At 39.8% G+C, this 22761-nt stretch overlaps 1 protein-coding gene across 3 annotated transcripts in view; it reads right to left on the bottom strand.

Annotated features, from left to right (window-relative positions):
- The window catches only part of strip2 (striatin interacting protein 2), a 28451-nt gene extending 6595 nt beyond the window's left edge, over window positions 1-21856 (bottom strand). The window contains exons 1-20 of one of the 3 annotated variants that reach the window (XM_041978076.1): window positions 21601-21856; window positions 16692-16761; window positions 15998-16072; window positions 12038-12172; window positions 11779-11899; window positions 10949-11017; window positions 10358-10464; window positions 10130-10257; window positions 9784-9972; window positions 8432-8482; window positions 4704-4936; window positions 3942-4007; window positions 3802-3865; window positions 3414-3485; window positions 3223-3297; window positions 2129-2226; window positions 1549-1675; window positions 492-592; window positions 227-293; window positions 28-132 (exon numbers count right to left, since the gene is read on the bottom strand). In XM_041978076.1, coding sequence (XP_041834010.1) covers window positions 28-132; window positions 227-293; window positions 492-592; window positions 1549-1675; window positions 2129-2226; window positions 3223-3297; window positions 3414-3485; window positions 3802-3865; window positions 3942-4007; window positions 4704-4936; window positions 8432-8482; window positions 9784-9972; window positions 10130-10257; window positions 10358-10464; window positions 10949-11017; window positions 11779-11899; window positions 12038-12172; window positions 15998-16072; window positions 16692-16761; window positions 21601-21711 — 2064 coding nt within the window. In that variant the 5' untranslated portion in view covers window positions 21712-21856. The remainder of the gene's footprint in view (window positions 1-27; window positions 133-226; window positions 294-491; window positions 593-1548; window positions 1676-2128; window positions 2227-3222; window positions 3298-3413; window positions 3486-3801; window positions 3866-3941; window positions 4008-4703; window positions 4937-8431; window positions 8483-9783; window positions 9973-10129; window positions 10258-10357; window positions 10465-10948; window positions 11018-11778; window positions 11900-12037; window positions 12173-15997; window positions 16073-16691; window positions 16762-21600) is intronic. The other 2 variants (XM_041978078.1, XM_041978077.1) reach the window with 2 other exon arrangements.
- Window positions 21857-22761: the final 905 nt, after the last annotated feature.

Raw genomic sequence — 22761 nt, 5'->3', positions numbered from 1 at the left:
CAAAACTCCTGATTCAGAATGACACACCATGGTCCTGGAGTGTTTCCACTTGGTCAGCTTGTTTAGGATCCTCAGCAAATTAATACAAGAAAACAGGTTCCTCCAGCAGAACTGGTTGCTGTCTCCTGCTTCCTGAAAACACACAAAGGCACCAGCCAGGTCAAACACAAGGATCCTGGTTGACCTTCAACCAATGACAATCAGTGAGACAGCATCTGTGACTCACCAGGCTCTCGGCTGTAAGCTCAGGCATCTCGTGGACCACACAGTGGGGAAAGTCCAGCACACATATGCTACAGATTAAACACACAGGAACAAAAGACAAACAAAACTTTAAACAAAAAGTGCTTGGTTTTTTTTTTAAATATATCACAGGAAAAATGTTAATTGTTCTGTGTAATGATAAGCCGTCAGCTGTAGTTGTTTTAAGATGGAGTATGTATATTATCTGACATTTATTGAGCTTGTGTTGTAACAGAATCTGACCCTACCTGTTTTTGGCACTGATGTAGGACATGATGTTCTGGTTGAAAAACTTCAGAATGAGTGGGATGCAGTTGGCAAACACAAGGTGCTGGGAGACAATTTCAAACTGTAAGACAAGAGGAGGCAGCATTTTAACAAGTACCAACAGCTAAAACTGTGACTGACCAGTTCAAGGTTCTGTGGTTTAGTTATCATTTTATGGTCATATGTATTTGTAGATAGAGGTTTAGACTGGTTTTATGATGATGTTGGGAAATTTCAATCTGTGGAAAGAATAGAAGAGGAAAAAAATAATCCTGATTCTGATAATCCTGTATTAATGAGGTTCTGTGTAGGGAAAGGGTCAGAAGCTAGTGGATTTTTATTCTGATGCAGGAGCTATACAAATCCTTCATCTGATTCAAAAAGCTTTTCAAAGATTAAAAACAGGAAGAATTATGGAGCTGAATCTATGAGGATTTGATGTTTCTGTATTTTAACTGACTGTTGTTTAAAATCTGATATATCTAACCTCAACTCTGATGGCTAAATAAATATTTTATTCTAAAACTGAGCAGCTATAAATATGTAATCGTGGACTAGTCTAATTTATTCAACTTCCTGGTGCAGCCGCAGCCTGAATATGAATGTAGTCCCATTTTATGACAGCAGAGGGCGCCATCATTTCAATGCTGCACAGCAGCCAATTGAACATGTGTGAAGCAAGGTCTCCTCCTAGCAACAGAAAATATCTGCATCCCAGTGCATGTCTAACTGTAGCAAAGGATGCATGGATAGGAAAAGAAACATGCAGAAATCCTCCTTAGGAAAGCATTGATTTGATGCTCCAGCTGTGAGTTTATCTACCGATTTTGGAGATTATGAGGTGTGAGGAGGGGTGGGGGTCCAAAGGTGGGGGAAGGAGAGAAGAGGACGATGAAAGGTAGAAGGTAATGCCACACATGGTTAATCCGGTGGAGAAAAATGGAGTTTGTGTGCAGGGAGGCGAGATGGAGAAAAAAAGAGGAAAAGGAGATAAAACTGTGAAAATGATAATGTGATGCGGAACAATGTGACTGTAACCTGATAGATGTGGTTGAGTTTGAAGTGCTTGAGGAGCAGCAGCAGCAGAGCAGATATAGCCTTGACGACGATTTCCTTGTGACGGTTTACGTCAATCCCCAGCTTCATGCTTTGTAGGACTGTGATACTGGAAAAAAACACACACATAAACACACATTAACTGTCAGTCCTTCAGGTTTTAAATTATAATATAGCTTTGTTGACAAAAAACATAACTAAAAACAGACACGCTGTTCTGTCTCAGAAACAAACAGATCTTCTTATCAGTCTCAGATGAACCTGAAGTTCTTCCAGCTACAACTGAGAAAGTAAACAGTTATATTCTGATCAGCCAAGGAAGCTGATATGGAAAAGAGACTTTTCTATCAATGTGAGTCAATACATTTTTTAGATAAATACTAGAAAAATAACTAACAAGCAAGTCCTGCTCAACAAACCCCTTAAAAATTAAATGTATTCTTTGATTTTACCACATTTAAATGTGGTACTATGTGTCTACAGCAACATGAAAACATCTACATAGTACAAGGAAGAGAAAAGTATAAAAAATAATCCCTCAAAGTCTCTCCACATAACTTACGGCATCTCTTCAGGCAGCACATCAGCCAGGATGTTAATAGAGTCGGTTTTAGCTTTGGAGGTTGGAGCTGCAGCCAGCAGCAGCTTCAGGAGGGCAATCTGACAAAAAACAATAAAGAGCATGACACCAAAACAGACAAAAGATTAACTCTAGCCTTGTTGAAGACTGCACATTTATTCCGCACAGTTCATGCAAGTGTTTGTTCCACAGATCTGTTAGTGTGACTTCCAAAAAGGCAAAACTTTAAAGACTAAATATTATTTTCAACATTTTAAACCAGACTGAATCAATCGGGTCTAGAGCTTGGGAACATTTCAGTTGTAGAGGGAAGAACCAACTCAATTAAACACCAGTAAATTCTGCAAGTTTGTTAGTAAAACAGATGAAATTAACAAGAGGATGGACTCTGCAAAAGAATAATAATCCTAAACACACTTCTAATGAGACATTTTATCAGTTTTCCAGGGCAGCATTAAATGTGTGTCCAGAATTTGCTGAACTGCACTGTTTTGTTTTAGTAGGAGAGATTGAGGGACTGGGGAAGATATACTGAACTAGTCTTAAAAAAAAACATGAAGCATTAAGTTCCCATTAATGTTTTTATTCAGATTTTAAATTTACTTGTTAAAAGAGGTTGCAAACATGTTTAATATGTTTGTATTGTAAAGCACTTTTCGTTGCATTTCTTTGTAGAAAATGCTTTATAAATAAAAATTGATTGATGTAAAAGAAATGTTCTAAAAACTGAAATAAAGTTCATGCAAACCAGGCTCGACATAATGAAAACGATGACATGACTGATCACATAAACAATGAGTTAATTCTACTTCTATGTAATATACATGGTCAAAACGGGGTACAAACATAAAATGCATACATTTGTTTTTCACTTCTCTGTCATACATGGCACCAGTTGTTTTCGTGCCTTCCTGTATTTATGACATAAAGAAGCTTAGTTTATTTACTCCAAACCCATTTTATGGAAATTAGCCTCCTGGTTCTTTGTCATGCAGCATCATTTCAAAATTTCACTTCAAGTTCCCATAAAAGTGGAAGGGAAACCAGCTAACAAGACTTTAATCTGAACTACTCACCACATACTGTGAGAGGTTGGGAAGCATTCCCACATATAACATTTCAGCTGGTGTCTCCTCCACTTCCTCCTCACCCTGTCAACACAACACACACAAAAAAGAAAAGCAGTACTCAATGGACTGACATCACATTAATTCAAATCCAAGGGGAATTAAAACAAATATTTGTAATGGATGGTGATGCTGCTGACCAGAGTTAGCGGACACTGCTGCAGCTCCTCTTCTCTCTTGATCTGGACCTCAGCAATGGACACATATTTGTGCTTGAGAAGAAAAGAAAAACAATCTAACAACTGCTGCACGCAATTATTTTACAATAAGTGTTGAATAGCACTGCTAAATGACACCCAGAGGGGTATTCTCCTGTGTAACTACACTTCTCAAACTGGGAGGTACAGATTTTTAAGTGGGATGCCAATATCAGGGGACTCAGCATTGATTAGGAGACACTTAATCTATAATACATAAAAGAGCCTAAGAAGGAAAGAATGAAGGGCATGTAGAAAATCTGTGTATTAATGACTCATCCAAAATACAGTGTGAATTAAATTCTACCTAGCTAGTAGTTTTCCCACTCACCTGTTTGAGGGTTTTAACACTCTCATGGATGGGTCTGGGCAAGCCCACTAGAGTCTCGATATCACTGTAAAACAATAAAGAGTTAAACCAAAGCAAAGGAGGAAGTGAGGATATTTCTGAGACCTTAATGAAACGCCTACTTTCCCAGAGTAAAACCAATGAACTTGTTCCTGCTGGTCTCAAGGAAGTGTTCGATGTCCTTCTCCCTGCAGATACAATCAGTCAGGAATCATGTGACATGAGTCACCACACCCACAAAACCACCCAAATCCAAGAGTACAGCAACATTAACTTCCAAATATCTCATCAGTCAAACTGTGCTGTCGTTTCTATGCAAAAGGTTCATAACCACCAACTGAATCGCATTTAATCAGCCCTACATGTTCCATCACTGTGATCCATACAATAAAACAAGTACACTTAGTGGTAAGGTTTGCTCCAGAGGTTTTCCAATATTGAAATATGCTGCAATGATGAGTTTATGTCCTCTCTGAGAGGCATTATTCAGCTCTCCACAGCAGAGACACATTGTTTACTCACAAAACTGTGAGATTTGAATCGTTTTCTCATTTTTAACCTTTCATATCACAGCACACAGTCAGGGTGGGAAACTGACACCAGCTGCCAGCCAAATTTTAAGTCCTGGCTCAAGCTTTCCCACTCTCGTGGTTAAAATGGCAGGAAGCCAAACATCCTTTAGTGGTTTTGCTCTGAGGAATAAAAGCTTACTGTCTTCGGAGGAATTATCTTTCTGACATCTGCACTCAGTAAGACACTCTAGAGCACGTCAAAGTAGACGTTTAAGCAGAGGCTTTGCTGTAACTGTTAGGAAACCTTCACTAGTACTTCACAGACAATGGGAATTTAATTCAGGAAACTAACTTAGAATCTGAGCTATTAACCTGACTTTAGGGACCCAGGGGAGGCCCTTGGGGATGTTGACCCTTTCATTTGGAGGTCTCAGCGGAGGTGGTGGCGGCGGTGGCTGAATGATGACATCACGGTCCAGAGGGTCCACCTCACCCTCGATGCCACTGTCAGTGTCCTCTGGGTCCTCCTCCTCGTCCCGTGTGTCATCATTCTTGAAGGGGTCCCGCTCGTTGTACGTGTCCAAGCTGTCCTGTTTGACCAACGGCTGGAGGAGACAGAGGACAGGTGGTCAGCTGTGGTGGAGGCGTCCATTTTGTCACAAGTGGCAGTGAACTAGAGAAGTAATGTAGGTAGAAAATCCCAGTGCTAAAATGGCTAAATTCACCACATAAAGTAAATATGAGCATGAACAGTCATCCTCATCAGCCCCACGTTCTTCAAAGCTACTTCTGTCAAATTTCAGTGAATCGAAATCTTTATTTACCAGACAAAGGTACGAAATAAAATACTTTCGTTGTTTAATAGCCAAGTTTATTCTATTTAAAACAAATTGAACATTTGATGCCAGCAACATAAAAAACAAGCAAGATTTTTACCATTGTATTAAATTACACGCTTTTGAATGCTTTTTGTTTGGCATCTCAAATAATAGAAGATTTCAGCTGCTCAGTAGTCTGTAGTCCTCATTATCTGATCTGTCCTTTTTTTACACATATTAAATAAAAGGCAGATCTGAACCATAAGTTGGCCAGTCAAGCACACACAATGTCTACGACTCTACATTGTTATAAATATTGCAATCTGACCTGGTCCTCCACAAATCACCAAATTTTTAAAATACACTTCTGCATCAATGGTACCTTCACAAACAGACATGTCATTCATGCCACTTTTCTCTAAAGCAGCTTAAAAGTGGACTCGGCTGACTTGGTATATGGTTTCTTCTTGGCGTCATACAGTTCCAGGTTTCATTTTTGGGTGCAGTGGCAGATTGTGTTGAGCTAGCTAAGGGCTAGAAGGTCATCTGCATTGAACAGTGGTGTTTGTCCTTGACTTTTATGCATTGAAATTTCCCAAGATAATCTGAATATTTTCACAAAATTCACAAATTAGATGTTGAAACACCAATGTGCTTCGCAGTCATGCGCTGAGGATTTATTTATTTTTTTTTTTTGGTTGGGGGGGGGGGCTTATTGATGATTCTAAGACAGAATTTGGCAGAAAATGATGAGCCATAACCCATCCTTGTTTGGAAACACAAAATCTTTGTTGAATGCTCCTTTTATAGCCAATCTTGACACCCTTACCCTGATGTTGTTGACTGAATACTACTTCTTGTATAGATTACAAATTTTTATGTTTATCTTGATCAGTGTTTTTATCGTGTTGTTGGCATCAAATTATAGTCAGTAAAAACATTTAAAATGATTTCCTCTATACCAATGTATTTTAGTACAAAGTTAAAACGAGTTAACGACCACACAGAGTTCTGGTACAAAGTGAAAAGGAAAACCCTGTCTTGTATTTTAAAGGAATAATTTTCAGGAAATACACATACTTACTTTTTGTGGTCAAATTAAGTACAGAAGATTGACACCACTCTCTTAAGTGTCTGACACACATCCCTATTTCCAAATATAATTGTTGGTAAAACTCCAGTCAAACGGAGTTTAAGATAAATCTGTGTAATCAGATTTCATATTAATGTGAGAATTAGACTAATGTAAATTGTTTGGTTACTAACAGGTGCAACAAAACAAACAAAAGGATGCTGGACACGTGAGTCAAGCACAGTTTGTGTGCACCCACACAGATCTGAGAAGAGACTGATGAAACAGTAATAACACCTGTTTGGAGCTGTCACACAAGAGATTTGATTCATTTTACATAAACGGTGCAAAGGAATTTCACCTACTAGCACATCTAAAGTTTACTGACTAGCCAAAGCCATTTCTAAAAGAAGGGATTTGTGCACTTTCATGCTTTTAACAAAGTCAAACTAGCTGTTTCTTGCTTTTAGGAGATATTACGCTAAGCTAAGGAGAGCCAGTTTTCATAAATCAGTCCTGGTAGAATTGAGTTTCGATTAGAGAGGTCACGTTCTACAAATTATTGCTGTCCTGCTGAAATATAAACATCTGTCATGAGCACTTCTTATTCAGGATTGCTCGGAATTGTTCAGGATCCATCTTTCCGCTATCCTGACTAGTCTCCAACCCCATATCAGAGAGAAACAACCCTACATATTAATGCTGCTGCTAATGGCTGTTCTTCACACATGCTGAGTTTACTCATCAGGGTCTCATTTGTGCAGATGCCTTTCGTTAAATTTCCAGTTGGCTGTCATGTGACTTTTATAAGGGATTACTTCTCTGTGGATGCTCTATCATAACAGTTTTCTTTTAGAAAACTAAACTGATGGTGCAGCATGATCTTTGGCTTCTTAGCAACCTGTCTGGCTAAGACCTGTGACTCGGTTTGCCCATGCAGTTAGATGCTGAAATCAACGTGACATTTTCCCAGAGTGGGAGTAAAATTCAAGCTTTCACTGCAACCACAAGCAGCACATCTGATTCAACTTACCACACTTCTGCATTTCAGAAGAAACAGGCACACAATTTCAAGCAATGCAGAGTAAGACAAAATCTTTATATTCTGATCTTATTCAGAAACAATCCCATTCCAAGTGCGAAACACGCATTCACACAAACTCGCACAGAAACTCTGATCAAACAAACTGGCCAATGAATGACTGTGGTAATAGTGCAAGCATGAGTAAGCTTTCTGGGCATTAGTTGAGCTACAGCAGTTGATGCATGGTGCTTTAGTGGTAGTACTAGAGCTGGACTAAGTGACGCTTACAGCAAGTGTATGGTGGGAAGGAGGGAGGAGGAGAGAGGAGCAGGTGAAACAGTGTTGTGAGCCATTCTCTATGGAAAAGCCATTCTCTGCTATGTGGGAGGTAAACCTAGTATTATTCTATAAGTGTCAAAGGACAACTGCTTTTAACCACATCCATTTGAGAGAGGTTTGCTAAATCCCAAATACTCCATCTACAGAGGTAAAAGCTCATTAAAAACACTCACAGTTCACCTCCTCCATGAATGCATTTTAAAGGCAGTGGCCCCTAGTTAAGAGTCTACAGTGCAAGGTGATATTTGAGGTCAAACGTGTTGGCAATGTGATGAAAACTACAAGGGAGATGCTCCTACTGTTGATGTCTGAGGTGGACTATCTTAATGGGAATGTGGAAAGTGACCACTCCAGCGCTAATGATAACAGCCAGCAAGTCAGCCCTGTCCCTCAAACCCCAGGCAGCCCACAGTGGACGAGCAGGAGAGAGAAAAAAAGAAAGAAAAAGGAGAAAAGAGGGGGATTAGGGTGGAAAGGAAAGTCAAAGAATGGGGGAGATGTGTGAGGCAATGTGAGCAAGAAAAAGAGAAAAGGTGAAGTTAATGAAATGTAAAATTCAAACTGAGACAGAATGGAAGACTAAATCAAAACCACTCAGAACATTAAGTTTCTGATCTAAAAAAAATCTAAATACTAAAAAAAAGAAGAGGAAAAAAAGCTGCATCCATCAAGACCAAATGAAGTTAAACTAGATGAGAATGAGAGGACTGGGAGGACAGATAAACATAGGAAGAGCAGAAAGAAGAAAGAGACTGTGGGAAGGCAGGGAAGTGGGAGAGGAGTGCAAAAAGTCTAGCTCGGTGCAAAGAAAATGCAGAAGAAAAGGAGGGAATTTGTGGGTAAAGACCTGCTTCTTGGGAAAGGGACTGTCTCCTTCCAAGCTATCAACAAAGGCACTCTGTGGGGAAACAAGGAAGAGGGGCAATGAAAAACCAGAGGGCAGTTAGAGAGTCTTTCTAGTCAAAACTCTACTTTAAAAAAAAAGAGAAGAGGAAGCTGCTGGGATTCCCAAAGCAGTACCAGCACCAAGATCATGGGGACTGATGATGTTGGCACTAAAGCTCTTTTAGAAAAGCCGACACAGCAAAGAGATAGTGTGAGTTATCACAGGGATTGCACAAGGCCGCTTTGCTGGAAACAACTTCAGTGTGTTAGTGCTTAAAGAAAGGTAACAAAGTTAGCTTTTGTTTTTAATTGTGAAAATAAAAATAATCAGATGGTTTAGGATCTTTAGCACTTTTCCCTTTGTCCGATGTTACAACATAAACAACATTGAAATGACTAATACCCATGCCAAATTCAGATTTACAGCACATTTTTTATTAACTAATAGGTGTCTTCTTACTGGAAAAGAGGGAGAAATCATGATAAAGGGTTAGAAACATTAAATGCCAATTTCTAAAAATTCATGCAAATATATTCACACATTTAAAAAGACAATTTTATGACCACTAAGAAGATGCATGTAGAAACTTCTTTTCTGTAACCACCTGCAGAATTTTGGGATTCAATAAACTAACTTCTTAACCAATTTGGCTGCATATTATTACTGGATGATCCAAAGCTGCAAAAAGCCAATTTCTTCTGCAGATTCCCAGATATTTTCCACATCAGTCTCAGCAAAGTCATCTTTTTTATTATGGTATTTACTATGACAAGACAGTTTGGTGCATTGTCTGGAAAAGCCCCATAATGCATGTCATTCCTGCTCTTAGCTAGTTGACCTTCTTCAGTATGTCACAAACAGTCAAATTTATCAGTGTCTCCCTTAAAATAATTGTATTAGAATTTCTCTGATTTGTTAGTCTGGCCTTGTGGGGATCCTTGTGCAATCATAGGAAATGAAGGTTTTAAAGAGAATCTGTACATTCAACAGTCTGCAGGTCCTTTAAAAAGACAATGTCTTCAAACATCTACTTAAAGTGCATGAGAAACAGTTAATGGAGAACAATTCAGCTGATCAAATAAATATTTACACTTGATCTAAATTTGACATGGGTGCCAATAATTTGGGCTTTGCTATGTGTCTTATTAAAATGAGAACTGTTTAGCTGTATGTTGTTTTTAGATGCTCTTTCTGTCCCTTTGAACATCAGTCTAAATAGACTAAGTATTAAAAGAGAAATGCTAAAACTGTCAATCTCAATCCTAATCTAGGTGTGTGTGTGGTGTAGGTGCTTGTGGGAAGGTTGCTTTTACCCTCCGGCTACGGCGGCCTCGCTTCTGCTGCTGCTGCTGTTCGATGAGCTCCATGGCGGAGGCCGGGGGGGAGGCCGCTCTCATGGCTCTAACCACCTTGATGCTGTCTTCTGGGAGGGGGGGGAGGTTGAGACGCTCCCGGCCTCGCACCTTCATCTCCTGGAGCTCCTCGAACCCTCCCAAAGTGAACTAAAGGACAAACACAGTGATTCACAGGTTTGTGAAAAGAAATCAGCTGCAGATGTAGATGCTGTAGATTCAAAGCAAAGTGAAATTAAATGAGCAATGGAAAACCATGCAAAACCAAGATTATCTGCCACTAATTTATAACCTTTAATTTACTAACCAGTATTGTTTTCCACAGCAGCAGTAGTACTTTCTTCATGGGGAAGTGTGGTGCGTTCATGCTGCAGAACTTGGTCACCATGGTGAAGAGCAGCAGAGCAAAAGGCTCTCCGTTGTACAGAGGTGAACCTGAGAGGTCACCGGTGATGTTAGTGGATTAAATTGTTTGTGATGACAAAACTCTTGAGATAGGCTTGTATATTTCCAGCATACAAAGTTACACACTCACTTAGCTCACTCTTAAAGACCTCTCTGGCTGATTTCCACTCCGGTCGGTCGTCTTCTGTTTGAACTCGAATGGTTTCCACCATCAGGTACATGATGCTCAGCAACACTCTACAAAAGAGAAATACACACACACACCAGATAAATGGAGGAAATCAAGAGCTGTATTAGTGTGAGCATTACTTGGGTTTGCAACCAGTTTGCATTTTAACACGAATGAAAATTATTTTACAGCTCTTCAAGTCTAAAGCACCACTCACTGATAATTACCTGATATAAGTAAGATGGGTTTTCACGCATTAAACACTTTACTCAACAAAGTTTAATGACGATTTTCAGTTCTGTGGTAGCAATTAAGAGCAAATCTATTTCTCCTGCTAGTCATCCATTTGTACGAATTCATTCAGGGAATGCAGAGATAGTGTGTGAGTGCGTGTGTGTGCATGGAGCGGTGTTAAAAGTATTTAACAGTAGAAAGTGAAAAGGAAAAGAGGAAATGGTGTGTTATTTATTTGTCAAATTTCCTGAAAAATGTCTGCGAGTTTCCTCTTTCCCTGAAGCAAGAAGGTGGTGTACAGTGTGAGTGATGACTTACCTGAGCTCTGTGCTGTCTGCGAGAGAGATGGCAGGCTTCCTCACCGCACTGCTGCATGCCTGGTTGTTACTACAGACACACAGATATTATAATTTAGTGAAAATCCCCTCTGTGCAGTCATTAAAACAAATATAGCACAGGTAAGAAATTGTCAAACACTACTGAACTATAATGCAGATTTCAGATTACACCGTCAAAGGTTGGCTACTCAACAACCATTCATCTCTGCATTAAAGGTACTAAATGGGCTTCTAGCCATGCAGATCTAGCTACCAGATGCTACCCTTGTATTGTATTTATATTGTTCTTAAATTGTGTTTTATACTTGTACTATGTTGCAATTTTTTTCATTTTCTTTTTATACTTGTTTGTCTGTTTGTGTTAAAGATTGCAGATAAAAATTAGCATGATGCTAAATCTGGTGCAACCATCTTTTTATTTTCTGTGAATAATCAAGGTAACTGCACATGGTCCTTTAAAAAAATAAATAAACAAATAAATAAAATAATTTAGAGTTCTTGGATGCACATTTCTTTGCACTCCACACCATAATCTGTCTATCATTTAGTGGATGTTTGCCTTGCTGGCACTGTTTAGTTGTGCAGCCTGATGATATGCCAGACTATGCCACGATGCAGCTTATGTAACAACAAAGCAGCGTTAGACCCCAACAGAGGCTGACACCAGCAGCAGCAGCAAGTGATGTGAATGAGCCGCTGCAATCCTGCAGGGGACCACAGATGGTGCATTATCTATATGCATTTCCCTCTCTGACTCTGAATGCTCTTCAGTTTTTCTGTAAGTGGTAAAGACCCATTTGCTCTACTCACTCTATCTCCATGCTGAGCAGCTCCAGCAGTGCAGTGAAGATGCCCATGTCGTAGAGCAGAAAGACATTGTGTCTGGACCAGTGGAGAGCATCCACCTCTGTGTCACACTCATCAAACACTCCTGGGGAAATGTGGAGGGGAAATTGGAAACAGATCATGGTGCAGCTTACACTCATTACCTAAACGTAAACTGGAACTAAGCGAAGCCATCATTATTGTTGTGATACCATATCACTGGTTCTATGGTGGGACAACTCACCCTGAGCCAGGTAAAGGATGGCCCTGGCCACCTTCAGCCTCTTGTCTCTGTCCGTCACCTCTAGCGCATCCAACAGCCTCATTACATACGCCTTCTGCTCCTCTACCATCAGCTCGGTCCACCTCCTGCCTCGAGCTGCAGGGAGAACATGATGAAAGGGCCCAATTACTTTCACAAGCATTATATCGCGGTTCATTGGTGTTCCACAGCGAGTAAACCAACGAAATCGAGACCTTCGATACGTTTCAAGAAAAGGTTAATGCTAAACTACTGTAAGAAAAGCATAAGTCAGCAAACAAAAATGCTTCCTCTGCACAAACTATTTGTAAAAGATTAAAAAAATGTATTTCCTTTCTAATATTTAGCCCAACTGGTGCCTCTAAATATATATATTTTATCATTCTTTATGCTTAAAAATGATGTTTTGGTACATTTAATGTAGCTAAATAACCATAAAATACTGTACATTTGCTGGTCAGCTGCACTTATTTTAATTCCACTTCATTTAATGTAGTTTTTCTAATCGTCGGTTAGTTATCACACCATTAGCATACATATTTCACTTGTTTTCATATTGCTAACTTGGTTTTTCATACTTCAACTTAGAGTTAGTTATTTTTCCCTTTAATACCAATTGGTGTTCCTTGGAAATCCTGACTGGAGGTATACTTGTAAGGATAATTATTCTGCGTATTGAGCATTTGTGGATAGTATATACCAAAATCCCCTACTATATTCTCATATTGGTATTCATTCTTGCTTTGAGTTGCTTGGTGGACTGAATGATTCTCCCAAAGTAATAAGGAAAAAAACAACACATATTAGCTAATCTTACATGTTATATTGTTAGGGACCTCAGCTGGATGTTGAAGACAACCACGTAAGTTTGGTACCTCCTCCTCATGCTAGTCACCAGCCTGGTCACATTTTGCCATGGGATTACATCCCATTCCTCAACCAGTTGTTAAGGGTCAACCAGCGTGGTCCTGTTGGTCAGTCTAGTACAGAGCTACTCAATATCGGTCCTACAAAGGCTGCAGGCTTTCAGTGTTTCCCTGCTCCAACACACCTAACTCAAATTAATAAGTCACTGTGCAGTTGGATCCATTTAACTTGAGTCAGGTGTGTTGGAGCAGGGAGACATTGAAAACCTGCAGGACTGTGTCCCTCATAAGTAGGACTAAATTGAGTTGCCCTGGTTTAGTATGTACAACATGCCAAAGCTGATCCCACAAAGAGTTCAGTTGGGCTGAGATCTGGACTTACAGCTGGCCATTAAGTCCTCTCCACCCCCAAATTCTGGAGGTACTCTGTGATCTCCCTGGCTCTATAGAGGAGAGCATTGTCATCCTGGAGGATGGGGTTAGGTCCTACATTCTGGAGATATGGGATTCCCACTGGCTCTAAAATCTCATTCCGATATGTCTGTCTATCGGTTAGTTGACAGTTAGTCATACATCTGTTACTGGTACACACCTGCAGCATTCTCAAAACAAGAATGAACACCAACAGGTGAATAAATGGCAAATTTTCCAGAGTGCAACCCACCCATTTAGCTGTGTTGCTCATTCCACAGAAGCACAATCATTACAAGTCATACCTCATTGTGAAGGTGTATAATCAGGCTTTCCAACGATCTATAATACATCACCAGCTGGTATTATTAAAGGGGGGAAATAATTAACACAAAATTCCTTACCTCCAAAAAATGAATGTAAACATAATACCCATGCCATATTTAGCCCAAACTGAGACATCTAAGTCTATTCTTCTAGGACTGCTGATTCACTGATGTGTCTTGGGCAATCATGCTACTGTATGTGACTAACATTAAATTTAAACTTGACTAAAATTAAGAAAACAAATCAAATGTTAAAAGCTGGAAAGTAATACCCCTGAAAACCACTGCCAGTTAACCCAACTTGTCACTATATCCACAAATGCCTCTTATAAATCTACCATACAAGCAGAGAGTACATTTATATTTAAGATCTAGAAACACCACAAACTTCTAAGGTCCCGTAAAGATGGCAAAAAATTAATTATTAAAATTCTTACTGGACATGGTGGGTGTCATGTCTTCCAAACTAAAGAGCAGAATCACCACAGGGTTTGTTACTGGGGGTACCCTAATGATAAGGAACAGCTTTAGTGAACATGGAATGGCTAATTTGTACGTCTGTCTACGCCTGTTATCACATATATGTGCAACAGCTGAACACTCTTGATTTAAATATTCATGACCCTTTACATGTACTTTTACATTTGATTCTGGATTTTTAACTGTATAAATTGTGTGTGTACACAATGGCCTCTGCTTCAAATCATCTGTCATTAGCTTTCAACACTAAGTGCAGGCTCACTGCATCAGCCCTGGGAATAGCGGAAAGCGTACAGAGCAGTAATTAACAGTGACCGATATAATGAGGGGAAACCACAAAAGCTGATGTGTTGTACATTATGTACATTAAAACAAAAGATTATTAAGATTATTGAGGACCAAGCCTGTCATTAAACAATCTACAGTACAAAACAGCATTTTAAAATAAGCCTGCTTTTCTTGGCAAAGAATTCATGGTCATTTATCTGTTTTTCTATTCTTAGACTTTATTTGATTAAGCAGACAGAAATAGGCAGCAAGCAGCACAACATCGTCATCATCAGCTGTGAGGCACTGATATTCATTTAAAAATATTCCAGTGCTCTACTCATTTAAACACCTTTGTCAGAAGAGCTCCTTTTTAACAGTGAAGAGACTAAATTAGACATGTCTTGATGATCACTATAATTTATGTGATTGACTGTCTGGGAATGTAAGTACAGCAGCATAATAAATTGATGAGAAAGCTGTCAGTGGCCTTAGCATACTGCATAAACACGAAAGAGCACAAGTCGAACAGGAAAACCTCTGTCAACAAGTAATTGAACACACACATAAATACACTCGCACTAATGAAAAGACCATGATGCAGAGAGGCAGCTCTGTGCTGTATCTCTGTAAACCAGCAGCCACCGCGGCCCTCATCTAATCCAGCTATTTATTACCCCTACGCTTGGAGAGCAGATGACAGAGAAGGTCTCTCTTTCGCCAGCTCGAATGATAGATGCTCTCATGTCTGAATTTTTGTGGCCTTTTGTTTCTTCCCCAAGTTATCTCCATGTCATGCTAGATTTTGTTGCAAGCAAATGCCCTAAAGGGAAGCATCAACTTGAATTTAAAGCATTTTCACATGAACAAGGATCTAACATTTAGACATCATCCAAAAAAGCCTGCCCTATTAAAGCCTGTTCTCTAGTCAAACTGCTCATAATGCTGAGCTTTGTTCTTGGAAATCAAGCATCAATCACATGATTAAGCATTTTCCTCCCATCTGTATCTGTACGGATACTTAGTCTTTGAACAGCTTTAGAAAGCAGAGCTTTGATGTTCACCCTCGCCTCACGCCACTCAGCTTAAGAACCATAGCTGGCTTGTGTTGTGCTGCTTGACTTGTTCCTTCTATAGCTCAGTGCAAAAAAAATCTTCCAATTTAGAGTTAATATGTTGCTCAGACAGTTTATTCTTTAGAGTTATAATCTCGTTAGGTCACGTTATCATGTCTAATAATCTCCTTATGTCACATTATTATGTCTTTTGAGTTAACCTTCACTTTCAAGTGCACTGTTATCAAGCAGTCAGTCAACAACAGCCTGTCAGAGAGTCGGCAAGGTTACAGCGATTAAGAGCAGCAATAAAAGGCTGCAGCTCATGTCCACTATGTGTACACTTTTCTGTTTGAAATGGCACTTTAAAGCAGGGTTTTGACAAAATGTGTGTGAGCATCTGTGACCCTGTTTTATGCATCAACACACTCCAGACAGCTCAGTTTTTCCTGTCTCTTCCTGCAAAGTTGCAAAACACCTGGTGCCAGACAGGTAATCTGAAAACACAAAGAGATGCCTCAGACAAGGACACAATACCATGGCTCCTGAAATCCTCCTCAAAGTAGTCTCTGTTCAGGGCAAACTCTGGCTCTTCGGTGTAACTGTAGAGTTCTGCAGATGAGACAAAATGGGATAAAAGATTAAACAAGTTTTTGATTTTAGTTAAAAAAAAAAAGACTGTTGTTGGAATTTTTTTCATGAGAAGATGAGCATGTGGAGGTTTATAGAGTTTTCTTTCTGCCACTTTAGGTGCTGATAAGCTCTAAAAATGGACAGACTTTGAGCTGCTGTCTCCATCGGTGTGGATCTCCACTTTTTCATGGCTCAGTCTAACAATTTGTCACTCTGCTGTGCATCTCCGTCTGTTCTCAGAGCAGTCATCATCCCCTGACCCCGAGGAGCTGTCACCAGAGAGCTGCTGGGACTGAGTCCGTTTGTGTGTGTTCACCGGGGTGATTAACACTTTTGGCAACCCAGGCTGCCATGTGCCATTTACCAGGAGGACAACCATTTTGACTGGAAATCACATTTAAAAAAAAAAAAAAACTCTTGTTGGAAGAATGTATTTTATATACTTGAAAAGCACTCCTTTGAAATGTTAAATTGCTTTTTGGGAATCCAACACCTACTGACCAGACTTTAGTGTGATATTTACAGAAAACACTTGAAAACACAGACTTTAATGTAAATGTCAGACTTTCTGTCAGGTTTAGTTGGCACTCCGTCCTACCTGAGAGCTCAGCAGTGAGCATGTCCGTGTCTCCGTATTCAAACTCCAGGTTGGGAGAATCCATGGAGCTCTGAGAAGAAGAAGAGATATAAACATGTTGCACGCTCTTCACACTGTACAACAGATGCACCGATTGCTCAAGAGACAAAAATGGATGGTTTTCAGCTTGATCAGCTTCTGTCAGCAAATGCATCATGTGCACATTTTTTGGCAAGTTAACACAGCATGTGCACGGATAAAAATTTCCTTTAAATCCCTGCCGTTAAATGAACCATTTGTGCAGTGGCATCAATGGAAACTAGCTGGCAAAGAATAATGTTACAGTGATTGGATCTACATTTGTTGACAACAGCCTCAAGACACCTTGTTTCGTTCATTATTTATTTCATTACACATCACATTGCAATCTGTACACATAACAAGATCTATCAGAACTCTGCACCGCATTTGTCACATATACAAAACACACACACACTCCTCAAGCCGTTTTGTCTCATCATCTGGATTTTCAGGTTACTATTGGCAGCTGCAGCTCCAGGCACAGCTGATTAGTCATTTGCATATTATTTCTCAGATCCCCACTTACAGTTACAGGTGCACTCATACAAGCAGCGACTCCTTTAAATCTGGCTAATTAAATGCTTACATGGGTTTCAACCTAACAATGCATTCTGGTGTAGCAGCAGTAATAAAGTAAAACTACATTAGAAGCAGAAGTGAGGGGAAAAAATACTCAGGAGTCAACACGGCCCCCATTTCAGAACGGATTAGCTGCTGTATTCAGGCAAGGGTCTCTTACGGCTCTGGCTTTAGCCTCCTTCTGTGATTCGCACATGCCCTCGAGACTAAACATGGTCACTGGTTACATGCAATCGCAACAACCTCTGCATGAAAAACAAAAACAACAATGATGTCAAAAAGGAAAGATTTAAAGATACTAGAAATTTGTCTCAACCAACTGATTCAGCCTTACAATTAAAATCTAAAGCTGGATGGCTTTTTAATGCACATGCACAGCACAAATGAACACAAGAGAGATACACTTACAAGCTCACAAGGAGGAAATAAATCCTTTCCTTATTTGCAAGAAAACAGGTTGTGCAAGACATATTGATACAAGTCATCAAAAGCAAGATAAGGCAGGAATTATAAACGGCATGCAGTCTTACAAACCAGCCACCTCACTAAGACCTAAGAATGGGGAGTAGTCCAAAAGATATGTAGTAATGTAAAACCATCTGCTAATAGTCTAAACTAAAGTTTACCTGTAGGGGTTATTAAAGATTTATTTATGCTAATGAGAATTAAGGAACACATCTCTGTCACCTAAAGCTTTAAGCTAAAGAACTAAAAGCTGAGTTTAACCCATGAAAATCCCCGCTGAGGGGCTCGTACCCAGTCTGTAAATAGGGATGTGCTCTCTGACTCAGCTGTTCTGGTTAAATAACTCTAGTCTCCTATAAATACCTGCTGCAACTCAGTCAGCACGGACAGGAATATCCAGGACGTCAGACAACAACAAGCCAAACGTCATTTGATGTCATTGCTATATGTGTAAACCAGAAAATGAAAACCACTTAGTCGACTACACGATTTTGCTTCACTTTAATGTTCAGCACCTTCTAACTAGAATGGAAGATCAGCTGGTACATGGAGAAGATGAATGTGTGATTAAGATGAAGCCTGAAGTTCCTCATTTTTTAAGGTCCACTTGATGCTGGCTCTTGAAGCAAATCACACCGCATAGATCCAACTTACCTTGTATTAAACTGCCCTGCATCACGACAGTAATATTCATTTTTGATGGCGGGCGCAAAAAATTGTTTTAGTTGACAGCTTGTGACTTTTTTGCGATGGATGAGTGCAATGGCTTCTATTCAGCTGATTTGCATAACATCCATCTGGCCTCCCAAACAAAACAGAAACAATATAGCAGTCCACAAAACACAGTGTTATCACAGTTATATTAATCTTTTACACACAGCCTGTGGTACCAACCCCGATCTCATAGCCACAGCTAACTGAGAATCTTTGCTTTGAGGACCTCAAACATCTAAATTAATGTTAAAATAAATTTCTATTAAAAGATATCTGCATCTAAATATGCAAAATCTGTAGAAAAGGCAAGATTTTGGTAGGAGTTTTCTATAGATGGAACATGTTTAATCTTAAAACTCAGCTAGATTACCGGCACCACTAAGCACTATATATTGTCAACAATTTCTCGGGAATGGTAGTGTGTAACTCTGTGTGGTAAATAGTGATTGATAGCTTACCCTTTAGGTGATCTATGGAGGTTTTCCAGGCATTTATATCCCATCCAGTAGGTCTACAATCCTGACGTGAAATGCAGTGTCTATTTAGAGACTATATATGGTAAATCCGCATTGTGATAGCACAATTATTTATCTCATTTTCATAATAAAAAAAAAAGAATGCCACCATTCATAAGTTGCTAAAAGACCTCTATTTTGAACTTTTGAACAGAACTGTTTGTGTTTTCAAAATGAGCCAACACAATACATGTGTGTTCTGAATAGTAGTGTGAAAATTAATAAATAAATAGATAAAAAAAATCAGTAAAAAAAAAAAAAAAAAAAAAGAATGCCCAACTCAAACTGCTTTAGCCAAACCATTGTTACACAGCTGTCAGTCCATCTCCAGGTGGAGTGATGCATGTCTGCTCTACCAATTAAATCAGCCTCACAAATTCGTTTAACTGTGACTATAAATTTCTGCTCCTGCTAGAAACCCCAGTGACACTGTTTTATCCACAGCTAGAGCTTAATGTTTACCTGTACAGGTGAAATTTAGCCAGCTCTGAATCTCACTTTAAGTTAGTCTTTCCTGACAGAACGCTGTCTTTCTGGTGAGGCCCAGTGCCCACTAACACAAGCTGATTAGATCATTTCCCAACGCAAATAGTAGTATGTTTATTGTTGGTGATCTGGGCTACACCATAACTCTGAACTGGACCACAAACTACCACTAACTACCATAATTAAATCAAGTAATCTCATCTCCTTTTGCCTGTGAGTTTCACCCATCAGAGTTAGATGTTATGGATGGAAAATGTGTGTTTCTGTAGAGAAATTGCAGGTGGAGTAAATAAAAGTCTGCTGCAGCTGCAGACTTATCTGATGCAGGACTGAATGCTGATTATAAACATTTTCCCAAATGATGGCAGTTGTTAAAGTTTTTATTGGTTTTTATTTTGTGTTAGTGTTAAAAAGAGCTCAGTAGCAACCCTCAGTTTATGATGCCTCTGATCATAGATCTGTTTTAAAGGGTGCTGATGTCGTGTAGGTTGGATAGAAAGGATCTCCTTGTTTTTGCCCAGAAATATTTATCCATTCCTTCTTTGGCAACCCAGCGCATCAAAATGTGACTGGCTTTGTTTTTAGGAAGCAGGCACAACTTTCTGAGAGTTTTATGCCAAATTCTAAAATGAGAGTAGCCCATCTCGACAAATTACTGAGGAAAAACCAGTGTTTGAAACCTAAATAATAATCCTTAGCAACACAATTTAGCTATTTTATGGTTTATAGTAGTATTTTTTTTCCTTTGATTTAGACCTTTTCATGTCTTTCTTCTTACTAGATCCATACTGTAAAGTAAATGCACCACCCCCCACCCCCACCCTTCTCTCTTCCACCAACATATGCCTTACAGACAATAGATGATTGCTCAGACCAGCAGAAATAACAGACAACTAACACACTGGAGTGAGTCTACTTTGAGGTTAACTTCACCCAGCACACAGACGGAGTGCAAAGGCTGCAGAGCATCAAACACACAGCTTTGACTCTAAACACATTCAATGTCTGTGCCACTGAGCCACAATACTATCACCAGCCCCCTTGTCCTGTCCCAGAATCCAATGGTTGTGAGATGAATATGCTCTAATTCCCTCAAAAACCCATTCACTGTGCTGCTTCTTTTAAAGCACGCTGAATGACAGGTTGGACTGGCTCACCTCTTATGCTGTGCATCTAGGCTGAACAACCCCAGGAATTGCCCTCCCCCCCTCCCCTCACACACACACACACACACACACACACACACCTAGTAATTTTTTCATGAGCAGGATGGATTATAGCTGCATGGTGCTAAAAGAGACTGTTAGAAGAACAAACCCAAGCTGTGTTGGCTTCTTCTTTATAAGTGCAAATTGAAAAAAAGAAGAAGAAGAAAAAAACTAACAGCTCCAACTATCACTAACACCACTAACACAACTAACACCACAAATTTGTGGAGTATTAAAAAATGTTGTCAGATCAATTCACAATACAAAGAGCAGCAAATTCTTGCATTTTAGAGACTGAAAAGAGCAAGTCTTCTAGGTAGTTTAAAATATAACTTATTCCATAGAATCAATTATCAAAATGATTTAATATCAAAATCATATTTCAAACCTGAATCCCAAAGTAGTTAATAAATGAGATGTGTCTGTAACCTGCAGCAAATGTCACTTTTGCTCTGTCACCCTTTTGCACTGAGAATGATTTAAGAAGTGAAAAACACTGCAGGCGTCATATAAAACCCAGAGGACAGCTGTGATATTCAGACTATAAGAGACTAATAAGGGATTCATGTATTAGGATGTACACATATGTGTGCTGCTGGTTGTTGAGTGGTCCTGGCAGCAGCAGTCACATTTCACCACCTGCATTCAGCACCACTGTAGGATTACCGGGTTATTTATAGGACTCACATGCCAAAATAACACCTCGCTGTCTGCCTGCATGCTTCCGAGCCAAGACACTATATGGAAAGGACACCGAGCTGATCTGAAAGCTCCCCAGCAACAATAACACACACACACGCACGCATGCACACACACTTTTCCTGCGCTTCTGTACCACGAGCTGTGTGCTGCACACTGTACACAAACGCCTTTCGCATTTACCTCAGACTCCTTCTGCTGATCCTTGAACACATCTTTCCCTTTCGGCCTCTGTCTGTCGCCGTTATCGTTAAGGTTATTAATTAAAGGTACCTCCATGTCCTCCGGCTGCATCTTTCACGGTCGGCGCGGCTCACTTCCTCCAAGGGGGGTAGCTCATACCGGTCCGGTGGGGAGCTGAGTCTGCGCCGCGCCAGGAGAAGCCCGACTACCGAGAGCCAAGTTGAGGACCTCCTCCTCCTTCTCCTCCTCCTCCACCTCCTCCTCCTGGTGCTGCTGCCGTTACTCCTCCAATCTGTTTGATTCGCTGTCCCTGCGCGCCCCGAGAGGGCGGGGTTACAGACAACACAGAGTGTCAGCTGACCACGTGAAACCACAACGATGTCAGTGTATCAGAGCAGAGGGCAGATGGCTGAGGGCACCGGAGGACTGATACACAGCATACCAGGACAAACATTTCTCTGGCATATTACTTTAAAACTAATTTAGAACAAAGTCTTTTTTTTTTTACCTACCAACTACATATTTACTGGAGTTTAAATGGCAGGCTGATATTTTACACACAAGCACACAAACAAATTAATAAACCAAATTCTGAAACAAACGACATTAAAAGAAAAGCTACAGTACTACTATGTGACTTTATGACCCTAAAACTATGTTTCTGACTTGTTTTAATGGTACAGTGACATTTATTTATGTACATTTCTGAAACCATTGTTGCCCAGCAACTCCAGCAACTGGATATCAACAGTCATTTCAAACATGTATAGTGGCTGATTCAGTCAAGAAAGCTAAAGAGAAATGGACTGAGCAAGATATGAGACAAGAATCAACATCGGATTGACTTTTACTTGCTTGAGAGATCTCAGAGTAGAAGCAGGATGCAAGATGGATGCAGAGTTAGCTGTTATGTTTTACATTTCTGAATTGTTGACTTTTCCTCTTTTGTTCCTTTTCTGTTGTCCCCCCCCCCCCCTTAATATCATGCATGTTGACATTTTGCACCCCAGGGTCCCCATCATTCTCCAAAGCTCTCCTTAATCCGCCATTATTTGCCAGCTTTGACTGATGGATAATTTACAAACAGATATGTCAACCTAAATTCACATTAATCCACTGCTGTAATCAAAGTTCCCACATGACTGGTCATCAGGGACTGAG

This window comes from Melanotaenia boesemani, chromosome 23 (genome assembly GCF_017639745.1).
Source record: "Melanotaenia boesemani isolate fMelBoe1 chromosome 23, fMelBoe1.pri, whole genome shotgun sequence".
NCBI classification, from domain to species: domain Eukaryota; kingdom Metazoa; phylum Chordata; class Actinopteri; order Atheriniformes; family Melanotaeniidae; genus Melanotaenia; species Melanotaenia boesemani.
This window is presented reverse-complemented; position numbering and strand designations above follow the sequence as displayed.